At 38.7% G+C, this 16,652-nt stretch overlaps 1 protein-coding gene across 1 annotated transcript in view; it reads left to right on the forward strand.

Annotated features, from left to right (window-relative positions):
- Positions 1-3,106: 3,106 nt before the first annotated feature.
- The window catches only part of LOC146005515 (uncharacterized), a 35,010-nt gene continuing 21,464 nt past the window's right edge, over positions 3,107-16,652 (forward strand). The window contains exons 1-2 of the mRNA XM_083144760.1: positions 3,107-3,201; positions 9,687-9,753. Of these exons, the coding sequence (XP_083000886.1) occupies positions 3,166-3,201; positions 9,687-9,753 (103 nt within the window). The 5' untranslated portion in view covers positions 3,107-3,165. The remainder of the gene's footprint in view (positions 3,202-9,686; positions 9,754-16,652) is intronic.

Raw genomic sequence — 16,652 nt, forward strand, 5'->3', positions numbered from 1 at the left:
ACGTTTCTTGCTTCTTTTTGTGCGGAAGCATGTGATGCTGGTTGGTTCATTAATTGATATTGGGTGGTTTACGTCGCTTTTCTGACACTTTTGGCTAATCACGACGATGAGGATGAGTAGCTATATGATGGAATTGATGAAGGGACACTCACAGAGAACATCCATGCCCAGGCCAGGATTCGAAACCGAGAACCTCGGAATCGCAGCCCGCTGTACTAACCACTCCGCCACGGAGGCCGGCTTTGTCAGGAGTTGGTCACCCTCTGGTGACAGTTAACCGTAATAGTTGAGATGTCTAAGCCCTATTCTTAGCAATTTTAAACAGGAAACAAATGAACCTTGGCAGGATTTAGTAAAAGTTGTGCACATTTTATGAACGCCTCCAAAGCAGTTATTCTCAGAAGCTAAGTACATTTTAAACAAATACACGCAGATTTTGAGAAATCCTATTCGATGTCCGATGGCAACTGTTCAGAAATCTTGCGCGTAAGAATATAGTGCCTGTGATAAAGTCATACCATTCCGCGTAGCTTCTATGTTGAAGTTATTGAACCTTATTTCATGAGCTGTACAGCCACGACCAAGATATTAACGGAATAGCAACACCAGAACTAACTCGTAGGAAAAGAACTATTTCTTCTCTTGTTGGAATAGAAGCTGTGCAGTAATGTCGCGCGTAGGAATGTAGTTAATGTGATAAAGCAACGTAACTGCTATATGGAAATTATGAGCCTTAAATCAAGAGCTGTATACAAGTATAACCAATATTTTCATGGACACAAGAACTAACACATAAGGAAGGAACTATTTTCTCAGACGTCACGTGGTTTTGTTGACATTAACTTCAATGGAGAATAGCGAAAATATATGCGATTGTTCTATTGAAAGCCCCGTATAGTTCGCTGCACTTCTTGACTCTCTCTGCACTCACGTGTCTAGTTAGTTACAAGGCGCAACACCGACTCGTCTCCTTGTTGATTTCGTGTCAAGTAGTGTATTTAGTGTCTGCACCGTTTGCACTACGTTCTGGATCGGTGTAATGTGTGGTATATGATCACGTGGTGCGTGCTAACTAATCAAATGAACGTTTAAAGCAGCAGGCAGGCATTTGTTGAATATTCTGAACTTGAACACCGTTTTTCGTTGGCGTCATTTCCTTGCACCAGCCTGACTACTTGAAGGGGGTACGCGGTCAGCTCGGAGAGTGGTTTTTCATCCACGGTGTACTTAAAAAAGACAAGTACCGAAATAGACTAAATTTGGAGCCGAAACTACGCTTGAAAGTTTCAAGTGCACAACCAGACATCAAGAAACTGTGTCAGGCTATGCAGGCACATCCTTCTCACTAGAAACTCTGAGGATTTACAATGAAAACTCCAAAATTGTACTTGACAATTAGTTTACAAACTTTTTTTGTTCCTTACTTTTTTCAATAACTCTGGAAAAAAATATATGAAAATTATTTTTTTTATATATATACTTCTTACCATACACGTGTTTCACATTTTTATTTTTGAAATTAATCATAATGATTGTAAACGTAGGAACGCCCAATAAAATAATAAACGTAGGATTCTAATGTTGATTTGTTTACCATCTTTCCACATATAATTTCGAATGCCATTTTGCTGTATTGCAGATACACGGCTCCAACATATCAAAAACACCCCACCAATCAGGCAGCCAAAAAAATTCACCAAAATCCTATTGGGAGAAAACCTATGGGAAGGGGGGGGGGGTTACATTAAACTTTTAGTTAGGACTAATGGGTACAATGAGAAAGAAGTTTTAGAACCGCTGCTCTACAAGCATAGGCGCCGACTCCATGGGGATTGGGGGCGAGCCCCCTCAATGTTATCGATGGGGGCAGAGCCCCAAAATAATTTTGCTTAAGAGAATCTAATGTATTATTTTGCTTCTCTTGTAAAGTTTACTCTGAATTGGGCCACATGAACTTAACTTTAAATACACATTTGAAATGTTCTAGACCATCAACTTTGGGGGGCTAAGACCGCTAAACCATCAACTTTGGAAGGGGGGGCTATGACCAGAGACAGCAAAACACATGGCTTATTCCTATATACTAAGTATATAATTATGAGTATTGTTAACATTTTTACTAAAAACAGTTTCAAAAGAAGATGTGCATGAACTAGGAGAGTGGATGAGACATTCGGGCTACAAATGGCTCTCACATGACATTCAGAACGAGATCATTGATATATTAGGGAGATCTGTTTTGCGCTCCGTGGTAGCAGATATTAAAAGTCGGGAATATTTTACTATTATGGTTGACGAAACTTGTGAGATATCCATCCCTGGACAATTAACATTTTGCATTCGAACTGTAAATGAAAATTTTAATATTTTTGAGGAATTCATGGGCCGTTACGAGATTCAGAACACTGAGCCCAAAACTTAAAGAAGGGAGTGAGTGAGTCATTCATTAATTTATTTCAGTGATCAGAGCCCCCCCCCAATAATTTTGACAAGTCTGCGCCCCTGCTACAAGGTACAAGTGTTGTTACCTGTCTCAGTTCAAAAACGCAGAGAATGACATTGCCGAGGGACAATCGACGTGAGTTGCAATAATGCATAGGAAAATATTGAATTTTTTTATTAACTTTGGCGCCTTCCCAGGCAGGCGTGCCGCACAGCTTGAATAGCACAGTAGTAGAGAATTATGTTCGAAATCTTTACTTGGAAAACAAAACTGGTAAAAGCGACGAAAAGCCCATCCCTGGCGCTGCCATGAAGTGTGAAAGATCCGTTTAGTTGAGTTCCGTTAACTCTGAAGGCTCGAATGTGGTTTTCTGGGAGATGGAACACAAAGCAAAGAAGCCCGAGGCTTCGGTTCGAGAGGAGAAACTGCGAACCGAAAGCGAAAATTATTCACAAATGCTGACTTTTTTTTTCTTTAACCAACGAGCACAAAGGCTTCTAAGCTGACGATCATTGTTGCTGGCTGGCGGATGCCTTTTCCCACGACGCTCCCACTTTCTCCGTCGGTGATTGTCTAGCAGCCGAATGGCGCATCGGAAGGCGATGGCTTATGACAGCTATAAAAGCGAGCCTCCCTTCGCAGCAGCCGAGTAGAAACAGGATTTTCAGTGTCAAGTGACAAGGGCGTCTGCGAGTTCTGCCTGCAGCCGTTGGCGTGCTGCTATGGAGCTAGGAACCAGTGGATGCGCAATGAGGAAGGTCAGTCTCTGCTTTCTCTCCGCGGTCCGCGTGTTTGTCGTGAGATATGACGCATGGACGCTGCTGCGTGATTTACACGCTGTGAAACTGTTTCCTTGACCTTCGGTTAACGGATTTCAACTCTTTAGCCCCGAATGGTTCGCTGCACTTTTTGGTGTACTGCAGGTGTATCCCGGTGTCAGGCTGGTGAAAGGAATTGACGCTCAACGAAGTAGACGAAAAGCGGTGCTCAAGCTCAGAAGATTCAACAAATGCCTGCTGCTTTAAACGTTCATTTGATTAGTTAGCACGCACGACGTGATCATAAACCACGCATTACACCGATCCAGAACGTAGTGCAAACGGTGCAGACACTAAATACACTACTTGACACCAAATCAACAAGGAGACGAGTCGGTGTTGCGCCTTGTAACCAACTAGACACGTGAGTGCAGAGAGAGTCAAGAAGTGCAGCGAACTATACGGGCTTTCAATAGAACAATCGCATATCTTCTCGCTATTCTCCATTGAAGTTAATGTCAACAAAACCACATGACTTCTGACAAAATAGTTCCTTCCCTATGTGTTAGTTCTTGTGTCCATGAATATATTGGTCATTATAGGTGTACAGCTCATGATTTAAGTCTCATAATTTCCATATAGCAGCTACGTTGCTTTATCACATTAACTGCATTCCTACGCGCGACATTACTGCACAGCTTCTATTCCAACAAGAGAAGAAATAGTTCTTTTCCTACGAGTTAGTTCTGGTGTTGCTATTCCGTTAATATCTTGGTCGTGGCTGTACAGCTCATGAAATAAGGTTCCATAACTTCAACATAGAAGCTACGCGGAATGGTATGACTTTATCACAGGCACTATATTCTTACGCGCAAGATTTCAGCACAGTTGTCATCGGACATCAAATAGGATTTCTCAAAAGCTGCGTGTATTTGTTTAAAATGTATTTAGCTTCTGAAGAATAACTGGTTTGGAGGCGTTCATAAAATGTGCACAACTTTTGCTAAATCCTGCCATGGTTCATTTGTTTCCTGTTTAAAATTGCTAAGAATAGGGCTTAGACATCTCAACTATTACGGTTTACTGTCACCAGAGGGTGACCAACTCCTGACAATGCCGGCCTCCGTGGCGGAGTGGTTAGTACAGCGGGCTGCGATCCCAAGGTTCTCAGTTTCGAATCCTGGCCTGGGCATGGATGTTCTCTGTGAGTGTCCCTTCATCAATTCCATCATATGGCATACTCATCCTCATCGTCGTGATTAGCCAAAAGTGTCAGAAAAGCGACGTAAACCACCCAATATCAATTAATGAACCAACCACCAACACATGCTACCAGAGGGGTGTAAGGGGTACCTTCCACGTAGGCGCCCAAAAGTCAACCTCACTTCCACGTAGTGCACCCTGGACAAGAGAGTAACGAGGCTCTGGCGACTGGCACTATGGCCAGTATAATTTTTTGTGTGTTGTCCTGTTTTATGTCCTTGTGTGCTGAGTGCCCGTTTACAGCCTCAGCTTTTAACAGAAGTCAGAACATTTTAAGGTTTTAAAATTTTTAGTTATGCAACGTTAGAGTTGTTATTTGTAATGGTAAGGGGCTGGACCCCGTATAATGTGACGGGAGCAAATTAGCCTAAGTGCTGACGCTCCCAGAATTTTAAATTCAAATTCAAATTCAAAATTCACATGCTACCAGACAAAGAAAAGCAAGAAACTTTTGAAATTTCTAAGTCATTTTGTTCTGCGGTGTCAATATGCAACTATATCTTTTGGTTTCGTGCTCAGTCTTAGTGAATTGACTCAGTACTTCGCACGACTAGATAACGGCTACAATTCCATAGTGTTTCACTAATTTCTTATTCGATCGCTTGTTTTTCTCGAAGTCTTAAGCAACTCTTCTCCTACTCAACATCCACTCTCTCCAAGTCAGCCGGAAGGAATGTGGAGAGGCTGTTATTGATACTCAGAGAACGCATCAAAGATTTCATCTGATGTCTGGCAGTATATTTTAGATAAAATTGTTTGAGTGGGAGTGCTATATTAGTACATTTAATATCGATCTGTTATATCGCTATCCTTTTACATATTCATGTAATAAAAATATTTTTAATTAATTTAATATAATAATTAATTTTGCTTAAACATTATTATTATTATTATTTTGAGACACTTGGTTCGGAGCCCCCCCTCCCCCGAAACATATGCCGCGCCACTACCCAGAGCGGCAAAATTGGAAGAGAAGAAAAAAACTGGAAAATAATAATTGGAAGTTATTATATTATATAATTTAAGAAGTTAATATATGCCAACCCACCGTTTTGGAAGAACATATCAGCATAGGCGTGTGCACGGGGTGCAAGAGGGAATACCGCTTAGAAATTTAGTGTAGAGAAATTTTATCACCGTTATTAAACAATATTATGCTCTCATAAAAATTAAGTATATGATGATACAGCATTTCTTAAAAGTGTTGTATCATCAATAGTTGCATTGCTCTACTTGAATTGGACAGACCAGGAAACAACTGAATACATTTTCCATTTGGGTTTGAGTTTTTTTCAGTTTTTGCTTAAATCCACTTTATGCACATACAGGCTGATTGAAATAGGATCTACAGTTTAAAGTGGGATCCGAACCACCATGTATCGAACCCAGGACACCTTGATTACAGGGGGATGACTTTCTCATTTTAATCGGTCACATAAACAACGTTGTATACAATAAAAGCAAAATGTCATAGAAAGAGCACAAGAATCAGGTATGCTTTCTCTTATACGTTTTCCTTGAAACAGGAAGTTCCAAGGTACACTGTTTTTAAAATGTGTCACTATTATATTATCGACGCCAGAAAAAAAAATTCTCCAACTTTTCGTGTCTGGCCGATTTATTTGTGTTCGATTAAAGTAATATATGTATATTTTATACCATATCAGTAAAGCTACAGTAAATCATAGCTTTTTATAGTGCCACGTAAAAGAACTAAAAAGACTATAACAATGTCACAAGTTTTCTAGGACCCAGAGACTAAATTGGACGGCAGGTGTAATACAATTTAATACTTTACGTAAGACGTGCAAGCACTTCCATCCCAGAATCGTGACAAAGGTTTTGCACAGCGGAAATGCATATGAACATTAGCATGTGTGAGGAACAATCACATCTATGGACAACTAGATGTCTGTAACATTGCCATAAATGCCTAGTAGATATGTTGCACGCGAAACGTTGGTGTCTACCGTTGAGGAAAATAGGAATGTATCACGTGTGTTAGTGGGTGTCATCGTAGAGTTTTGATAGAGTTACTGTTGATTTTTTAAGTATACTGTATGCACAGATAGGCAAATCGGAACTTGATTATAGTTTAAAGCAAGGTAGATTGATTTAAACCAGGTGGATTTAAATCCTGATTTAACAAGGTTTAAATCAGGTGTTTTCTTTCTTAAAACATTCACTGATTTAAATGACTTTAAAGAAATAATTTATAGAATAATGTACATAAGGATTTTGTAGATATGAGAATCACTTTTGGTGAAAGTACATTAATCTCATAATCATTTTATAGTGTTTATTAGGCTCTAAGAAAGGAAAAGAAAGAAACAAAAAATATGTACTGATGGTCCGAAGCTTATACGAATGGAAATGCAATATATAACGGTAAACACACTTGAATTTCCCTTAAAGTAAAATTCAATAATTTTCATAGGCAAGAATAACATAAATTTAGTGTAGAATAACATACACAAAATCCTAATCATGCTAAACCATAAATAGTGTCATTATCATTAAACTATAAATAAACATGGCAGCTGATATTTTGCAAACTATTATTAAAAAATGTCAAAATTCAGTTAAAAAGACTATAAAAATATGTTAAGCTACAATTAATTATATAGTACATACCGATTGTTTTATTTTCACTGAAAGTAACACATAGTTTCATGAACACACATACTCAACAAACGTTTCCATGGTAGTAGGTTCATATATACAGTATCAGAAACAGAAAAATGTAGATTTACATATATTATTTTATTTGCTTTAATCAAATGTTTTACAGGGCCATTTTTCTTAAAAAGAAAATGTACGAGATTTATGGTGCCAAAGACCATACAAGCATATCAATAAGGGGGTTTTAAGATAAATAAAAGAAATAGATTTAAATTTTAAAAAATCCTATATAAATTTAAAAAATAATAAAAAATTATTTTATTAACCCTGGTTTAAACTGAATTTCGAACCATTAAGTACCTCCACTAACACCGAGCATCAATCCTGGAACTAGTTTTGAAGGAGAAGGTGACGCAGCACTACCAGTCTAATAAAACTACATCGACCGACGAACGTCAAGTGACTTTGCATTACACGATTGATTGATTGAATTGATTTATTTACTTCGCTTTTCTGTCACTTGTATCTGATCGCGAAGATGAGGATGATTAGTGATAATATTTATTGGATGAAAGGGCAGTCACACAAGGACAGCACACAACATGACTTCCACAGAGAATTATACTGACTGTGAGTAGTCTTGACGCCAGAGCCTCGTTAGTCTGCAAAATGAAGTCCAAGGTTTACTACGTGGCAGCGAGTATGACATTTGGGTGATTGCAGGCAAATCACCCTTTACTTTGCACCAGGTTGTGTGCGCCTTACTGCATATTAACGTGTGTGTGTGTCAATCTTTAGAAATCAGAATAGGTTTTTGCACCCGTCGAATATCCAATCTCGGTTACCTCGTTTAATTCTAAATGTATAGTGGAAAATATACAATAAAAAGTTAAGAAAGTTTATGTCTCTCTCTAATTAAAATATCATTTAATACACAGTTACCCTTTCAGATTTCTAAAAGGTTGATTGGAATAGAATATCGCAACAGACAGACGATTTCATCTTAATATGTTAATAAACAATGTGCATGTTATTACAGAAAATTTTCTTTTAACGTAAATTTTATTTTTGAACTTACTTCAAATTGATTCAGAGTAATGTTTTCAGAAAATTATACTTATTTATGTTATACAGGGTCTACCAATTGGAACGTCAGAACTTTGAAAGTGTGTTGTGGCAACACTAACTGAAATGACGAGATTGGACTGTGACATCTGTGTGCAGTAGTCTGTGGCAAGTTATCATGGATACACAATGCAACAACGCATAGAAATTATTCGAATATATTATCAAAATTCGTGTTCAGTTCGACAGACATTTCGTGCATTGAGAGGAATTTACGGTCAACATAATCGACCGACAGAACACCATATTTACTGCAGGATTTGGGCAGATGAAAATCCGCAAGTGCTTCTGGACGTACCCCTTCATCCTAAGAAAATGTGTGGTGTGGTTTTTGGGTCAATGGCGTGATCGGACCTTACTGTTTTGAGGACTAACATGGAAATCACGTGACTGTCAATGGGGAGCGATACAGGAATACGGTGGCTCAGTTTTTGTGGCCTAAACTGGCATATCTCGACATGAACAATGGGTTTTTCCAACAGAACGGTGCAACTTGCCACACAGCTCGCTAAACAATGGAATTATTGCAGGAAAAGTTCCCCGGACGAGTTCTGTCCAGAAAGGATGATGTGAACTGGCCACCAAGATCATGTGATCTACCCCCCTGGATTATTTTGAATGGGGTTATGCCAAATCTAAGGTCTATGAGACTAAGCCACGCACAGTTTGTAACCTGAAACGGAACATCGAAAGAACCGTTGATGCTATACCACTCAATATGTGTGCAGACGTGAAGAACATTCAGAATCCATTCCACCTATCGAAGCAGAGGAGGACATTTGAACGACATATTGTTCAAAACTTAATGCCATTGCTTGCTCTTCAAAATAAAAAATATATATAGGTCATTATCACTTGTGGTTTTCATTCTATCTAATTTTAAAGTTCTGACGTTCAAATTAGTAGACCGTTAATTAAAGATACACATATACATACGTACATATGGAGCCTCGCATATGATGTAGTGGTAACCTTGACAATTTATAATCAAGGGGTCTCGAGTTCGATACCATATGGAGGCACATTGCACAGTGGTTTCGATCCTTCTCCAAACTGTAGGTCAAGGCCCGATTGGCCCTATCTGTGCATAAAGTGAACTTAAACACAAATTCAGACATATGTATACGATTCGTATGCTGGCGTTTTCATATACACTCACTCGCTTACATGTAGAAATTGGCATTAACTAGGTTTTATATTTTACTCTCCCCCTCACCCCCCCCCCCCAATATTTGAAGTCAACACCGCTGTATTTGTATGAAACTGTAGCAGTACTTCAAAGAAGGAGAATTTTAGATATTGCTTATAATGATTGTTCAGCGAATTTTGAAAAAGAGAAATTAGTGTAAAATGACAATAAATTGTTGGATCCTACTTTTAATTCTTAGCATATTGTATATCAGACTGCGCAGTTGTAATAATTTTGACCATATTGTTTCTCTCTGTGGCTTAAAAGTTTCTTTTCTGTTTTGTAGGTCATGCTTGTGACTTATATCCTGTTGATTGTGCTGGGGACGACGTTAAGTGAACCCCCTGTACATGGTAAGTAGTGTTCCTTGATTACTCTATTCTTCTCTCGTACATCAGATTGTTTTATTAACATTGAAACTTCTCCCTGTTGTAATTTCATTTCTTAAAAAGATACAGAGCGTCTCAAAATAATGTAAAGCTGTTTGAACCAGAATATATCAGTAATTAAAATGCATACACGTAGCTACGGTTTAGAAGGGGACGGGATACAGTGTAAAATATTTCGCAAATATAATTTTTAATCTTCCATTTAAAAGTTGTTCGAAGACAAAACTGGTATCGGGGGTCATTTTAAGGGGGGGGGTTGCGTTTACCATCTTGCTAATTCCCCGAGTTCCTTACTGCAAAAATTGATTTTCTCAAACTTTCAGGAGTGGCTGGAGCACCATCAGCTACCCCCACCCACAGACACACACACAAGAAGTTCATCTGACAATTTAATACTTAATACATAAGAACTGGACATGGTCCTCCCCCAACCCCCCAAAAATACATCTTACACGTGCCTTAGCAGGATATTAGCAGTACAAGAAGTGATTATTACATGTTAACAAAGTTCAACTTTTATCCAATGCTGACATCTTTATTCAGTCAAATTTTCATCACATTAAAACAAAACAAAAAATCCCCCAAAACGTTGCGTCTTCAATCTAGCCCGTGGGCACCCCTGTGTGCACAATAATTATTATGAGAGGATTCATTACCATATTTTTTACACTACTTATTACATTTCGAAGTCTATCAATAAAGTTACACCTCAAACAGGAGAAAATGAAAGTAGCTAATTGCAAGTCGGCAAGTTCATTGCCCTTCGCCATTGTGACCTGCAGCACATTTTTGAAACTCGACAACTCGTGTATTATTGGTGCGTACGGTCCAATATACAGTTAGATCGTTTTGTAAAATGATCATTTTAAAATTACATCCACTCACAGTGGCGGCGATTAGGAGGGGGCGAGGGGGAACTTGCCCCCCCCCCCCCACATTTCGCCACTTTTGCCCCCGCACTATGCAAAACCTTATCTATAAAGGCAAATATACTGTCTTTGCCCCCGCAGTTTTGGCACCTTGCCCCTACCCCCGGTTTGGAACCCAATCGCCGCCACTGTCCACGCATTTAAATAGAAATACTGTTCATGAAAGTATAGTCAATCATTTCTGCTTACCCACCCGATTCCGAGATATTAGTGAGTCCCGAAGAAACTTTTTCGGGACACCGAGACAAATTATACCATTCCGAGACTGTCCCGGAAAAACGGGGATGAAAAGCTATCCTACCCTTGAGAAAAGTTAAAAGTGAAGGGTTGTAATGTAAAGTGACTTGCACAGGACAAGCAACACATTAAAGAGATAACTGTAGTCTAAAACCTTCGTTACAAACAGTGTAAGAGATCCTCTCCTTTCAAAGGTTAAAAACATTGCCATAATCTCTCCCAACATGGATGATAAACAACTAGAGTTGACGAGCTGTATCTTTGCGGGTGGCCTTGGCTACTCCGCGCAGAGTGTGAGAGAGATACGTTTATGTAGTTGCCACCTACTCGCCCTTTGGGTGGTCGACAGCAAGGACAGAACGCAAGGATTATGACACGCAGCCGGTAGCTCCTCCCCCTTGCTACTGCGCAGCCGGTATTGGGCAGGGTTCACCCGCAAATATATAGCTCATCAACTCTAGGAAGATTAAAAGTTTGCCTGAGGACAGTAAAATCGGCATATTCAAAAAGAATATACCGAACGCTGAAAATAACATTGCAGACACGACACGACACATTGATCTTATCATGCCAACAAAGAGCTGAATTCAAATTTAAACAATAACTTGTGTTTTACCCGTGTAATACAACCATTGTTCAGAACAATGGTACTATTGACTAGAAGTGTCATCATGGAAACTGATACAAGCTTTCTAAGACATGCTTGACACACAGGTCTCCAAAGGAAATGTCTTGTGAATGTGCATGTCAAGCTAGAATATGTATATACATGACTTATTTAGCTACTAGTTCTTTGTTGTAGACGCTAGAAGCTTAACTAGCTGGTTTCTCACTTTATCACCAGGCAGTAGATGAAGACAAAGTGCTTCTTTTCGTAGTAATATTTTGTCTTCTGATATCACCTATTGGAAAGTTGGTAATGTTATATATGTCTTTGTCTACGTTGTCTACATAAAATTGTGCTGCAAGCGGTGACCTTCTGAGAGGCCCTGGTTCGATCCCGGCGGGAAAGAACCGGGATTTTCTCATCCTGTTCAAACTGCTCCGGCGCCCACCCAGCGTCGTATAAAGTGGGTACCTGAAAGAAACTCTGGGAGGGGGTAAAGGCGGCGAGAGGCGTGGTGCTGATCACATCACCCCCGCCTTCGGCCGATATCAGGAAAGTGTAGACCCTACTCCACACCCCCTTTGTGTCTTAATAGCGTGGTGCAAAGCACAGGGGAACACTTTACTTCACTTTACTTTGGTAGATCTCTATCAAGCAGACCAAGGCAAAATATTAACTCGAACTGGCTGTCTGGTCGTGAGAGACAGTCATCAATAATAAATATAAATATCAGGAAGTAGTAAATGTAATTATCTAAAATATTCTAAAGCTAAATATTCTGAAAATACTACTTTAACGTAAAATAAATTCTTTCGATTCCTCTGTCTGTCTTCCGATGAATAATTGCATTGCATTAAGAAATTATCATAAAGTTCAAACCACTTTGATAGCTGGTCATGTGTTTGCAGCCTTCCCCATTCTTCTACCCATCGAAATAGTGTAAGAGAAATGTTTTCATACGCAAAGAGGGATACAGAAAGATAGCGTGCTAGAAATAGAGAGTATAACAGATGAAGTAGGAGATATATAAAAAAAACATAAAGGAATTCATGAATAAAGAGAGAAAAGGATGAATGATACCAAAAAGAGAAACATAAATAGAGAATGAGATAAAGATGGAGAAGCAGAGAGAGAAAGTAAGCGAAAAGAAACAGTAAACAAGTGAGAAGACAGAGAGAAAAATAGGAAGAAAAACAGCAACAGATAGAGGATAAGACGTAGATATAGTGAAATATAGAAAAAATTAAGAAAGAGAAAGATAAGCAAACACAGAAAAGTGGTCAAAAAGAGAAACACAAATACAGAAAGAAGAAAATAGAGAGAGAAACGATGAAAAAACAGCAGAAAGAAAAAGAGACAATGAAAGAAAAGTAGGAAGAAGGAGAAAAAGAAAGAAAAAGGGAAAAACACAAAGAAGGAGATAAACAAATAGGGAGAGAATAAAAGAAAGGTAAGTAGTAAGAAGGACAGAGAGAGAGAAGAATACGAAAGAGAAAAAAAGAAATGTACTAAGGAGAGAGATACATAGAAAGAAAGGTAGAAGGAATCGAAGAGAGAAGAAAAGATAGATAGAAGGAGAGAGAAAAACAGAAAGAACATTAGCAGAAGCGACCACCAAAGAAACAGAGCTCTCTTGAAAATTTGTCTTCCACCCTTGAGCCTGCCTGAAAGAAGTCCCTGGTGACGACATCTATTTGAAGTGGTTCGATGCTTCAGGGAGTTTGATCACCTCTGCTCTAAATGCTTCAAATGCTGAATATAAGCATCTACTTTTATACATTCAATGAGTATCGTGCTAATAGACATTCTAAAATGCATCAGGTGTTTAAATAAGCTCTAACTTTTTAGGTGCTAATGATGTTATTTAGGGAGCTTTCTGACCAAAACGGAGACTCTATACTTGTCATTTGGAAACCAATCTTCAGGGAAAATTCCACCTTGTTTGAAGCAACACGACATGCTTGTAGCTTGCGTGTCGCTCGGACTGGGTCGCTTTCTCTATATCGTGCATCATGTCGCATCTGTCTGTTGGCATCGTATACGCGATCATTATCATCAATCATCGTTATCGTCTTGTAACTTTAAAACTGGATTTTGCGTCTTTTCTTGCTTTGGTTCAGTGGGAAACAATTCCTTTTCAGGTTTTATTAATACTCTCAAGTTGCGTATCCAATAAAAATTACATTTATTAAAGAATAACCTTTAGTAAACAATTATAAAATTTAAAGTGAAAGGCCGCTGAGTTCCCGCTTGTCCTCGGTTTATAAAAGTCAACTTAATACAAGGATTAAAGTGGCACTTTGGATTGTATTGAAAAAAACAAAATAAATTTCTGTAGCTACACACTCTTATAATAATTGAGTTCAAAATAATTACTGAATATTGCTACATTTACTTACATGACCTAAGGCTAGCCTGTTTTGAGATCTCTACCTTTTTTCTGAATAGCGCTTTTCCTGCACCCTTTTGTAACAACCACTTTAATCACTGAATACGAGAGCTCTCTTTATTATCAAAGTAATCACGTCTCACTTTAGCACTAAGTTTTTCACTTTACTTTCCTTTCTGCAAACTCGGATCCAATTAGAAGAAAACTCTCTGGAACAGCTGACAAAATCCTTTCGAGATGATCAAGTCATCATCTCAGACCCATGCTTCTGGGCACACGTTTCCATCTTCCTCACTGCAGCTTCCGGGCCAACCAACTTTGACCCTACAGTTTTCGTGGATATCGAAAACTAACAACGGACAGTCGCCGATTCAGAGTTTTAACTTCTTCTTAACGTGATTGCGAACTACCGTTCAGTCGACAAGACTACATTTTCAGTCTTAACACGACGAAAACTGCGCGGCCTTCCAAAGGCTTCCCACACTCGCTCGCTACCCCTTAGCGCCAAAAGTAACTGACACGGCTGTTTCCCGCGAGACATAGTCCACTTTTAGGAGGGGAGTTTATAGTTCTTTTCGTAATTCTTTTCGGACATCTCAACAATCTGTTACAGTCTCGATTAGTCAAAATTGGAAGAAAAGCAACGTAAAATAAACTAATTCAGGGGATCCCAAACTTTTTCGTCTCACGGTGCCCGTAGTGTTTCAAGACATTTTCGCGGCTTCCAAGTCAGAATGTAAGCCTATAGAACACTTGCAACGCTCAGTTAGTGAGATTAAGTTGCTTGTATTAAGTTAAAAAGCAGTGATGTGCCGTACACTATAAGTTTACGTCTACATGCCTTGTCTACACGTAATCTACGCGTAGATTACATTTGGTTGTAGTTTACATAGACTACGTAGACAATCTAAAGTGTATTAAAATTAATTTTCAAGGCTTTCATGAAAGGAAAGTGACATTTTCAACTATATTAGTTCCTAACGAACTGACAACAATCCTATTTACAACAAAATGTATCTTCTCTTCTATCATCAACTTTGGAAGAAGATAAATAGTATGCAAGAAAGACAACAGATGGCAGTCATGAGGCGAAATTAGTCATTTCCCCATAAAACACTAGAATATTTTATGTTAGGTTTTTTCCTAGGTGAGAAATTGTTCGAATTTGGAAGGAAGAGCATGAAAAGTTCTCCTTACACATCAGCAACTGATACGCAGTATAATTTTGTCATACTTTCAGGGCGCCCTTTGCTAAGTTATCACCTTTCGCCATGTTGTTTACATAGATTACGTCGTCTATGTGTATAAAATAGTCTACGTGTAAAATGTAGACTATTGTTGTTTACACGTAGACGCACATCACTGTTAAAAAGTAAACACATACTTCAAATTCAGAAACATTTTGTGCGTAAAAAGTACTAAATAAGCACATATTTGGAACAATAATATCATTTCACTAAATATTGGAACATTTCACGGCGCCCCTGTAAGCCAGCCACTTTGGGAACCAGTGACCTAATTCAATAAGTCAATCAAGAACACTCACTTTGTAGAAATTTTAAGAGAACACAGATTTCGTGAAAAACCTTCATGGGGCTACTCTAATCCCAATGTTCATTGAACATTTCGTTTCATGCATCGTGAAAGGTATCCCGTGTTCGATTCCAAATTTCAACTGCATTAAGCGGGGTTCTAAGGAAAAGTCTTGCTTCAAGCTAGAACATAGGTCCACGGTTCTTACGTCTGTGTACAGAAACTTACTAGCTGTGAGAATTCAACAAAGATCCTCGCAGAAAATGCAAATGTAAGCGACACTTATAAGTGAAGGGTGTCTCATGGTACAGACAATGTTACACAATGCCCTCAGAACATATAATTGAAGAGCAGGAGAAAGCCATAAAACATGCAAGCAATTAGACATATAGTCCATCGTGAATCTGGCCTCTCAAAGTCATTAAGTGCACAAGATGCATTTTTTCGACTGGAGAAAGCGCTCTGCTTGGAGTGGCGAAAGCGAATCAACAAAGAATCTGCATCTGTTACAGAGCTAACAAGAATGACATATTGTCCTGGATTCTCTTCAAACAGAAGGTTTGAGAATTTGAAAAAGCAATTGTGGAGTCAGTTTTTGTTTTTGCCTTTCCTTACTGTTCGACTTATCTTTTTTCCCTCATGAGAGTTTGAAAGAGATGTACGGGGGAAAAGTTGAAACTGTACTTCAACTTACATGCCTACCTAAGTCAGTATTTGAGTCTTGCTTGAGGGCGTGGTCAATGCGAATTGTGAATTTGTCTTATCCCGCCTTCTGCTCGTTTGAATAGCACATAACTTCAATTAACATTTTCGCATGATGATTGTTTTTGGTGTAGAAGAGGGAAAGAGAGAGAAATGGAGAGAGAGAGAGAGAGAGAGAGAGAGAAAAGGAAGAATGAACAAAAATTAAGAAAGGAAAGAGAAAGAAGATAGGATAAGGAAAAGAGAGAGAGAACAGTGAAAGCAAGAGAAGGAAGAAAAGAAAGGAGAGAGAGGGAGAGAAGAAAGAGTAGAAAGTAAGGAAGATAGAAAAGAATGAGAGAGAGAAGAAATAAAAAAGAAAAATTGATTGATTGACTTTATTTTACTTCCCTTTTTGTGCCACTTCTGGCAAATTTGCGAAGATGGGGCTGAGTGATGATATAATGAAATTGATGAATGGACACTC

This window comes from Lepisma saccharinum, chromosome 23 (assembly GCF_977018435.1).
Source record: "Lepisma saccharinum chromosome 23, izLepSacc3.1, whole genome shotgun sequence".
NCBI lineage: Eukaryota > Metazoa > Arthropoda > Insecta > Zygentoma > Lepismatidae > Lepisma > Lepisma saccharinum.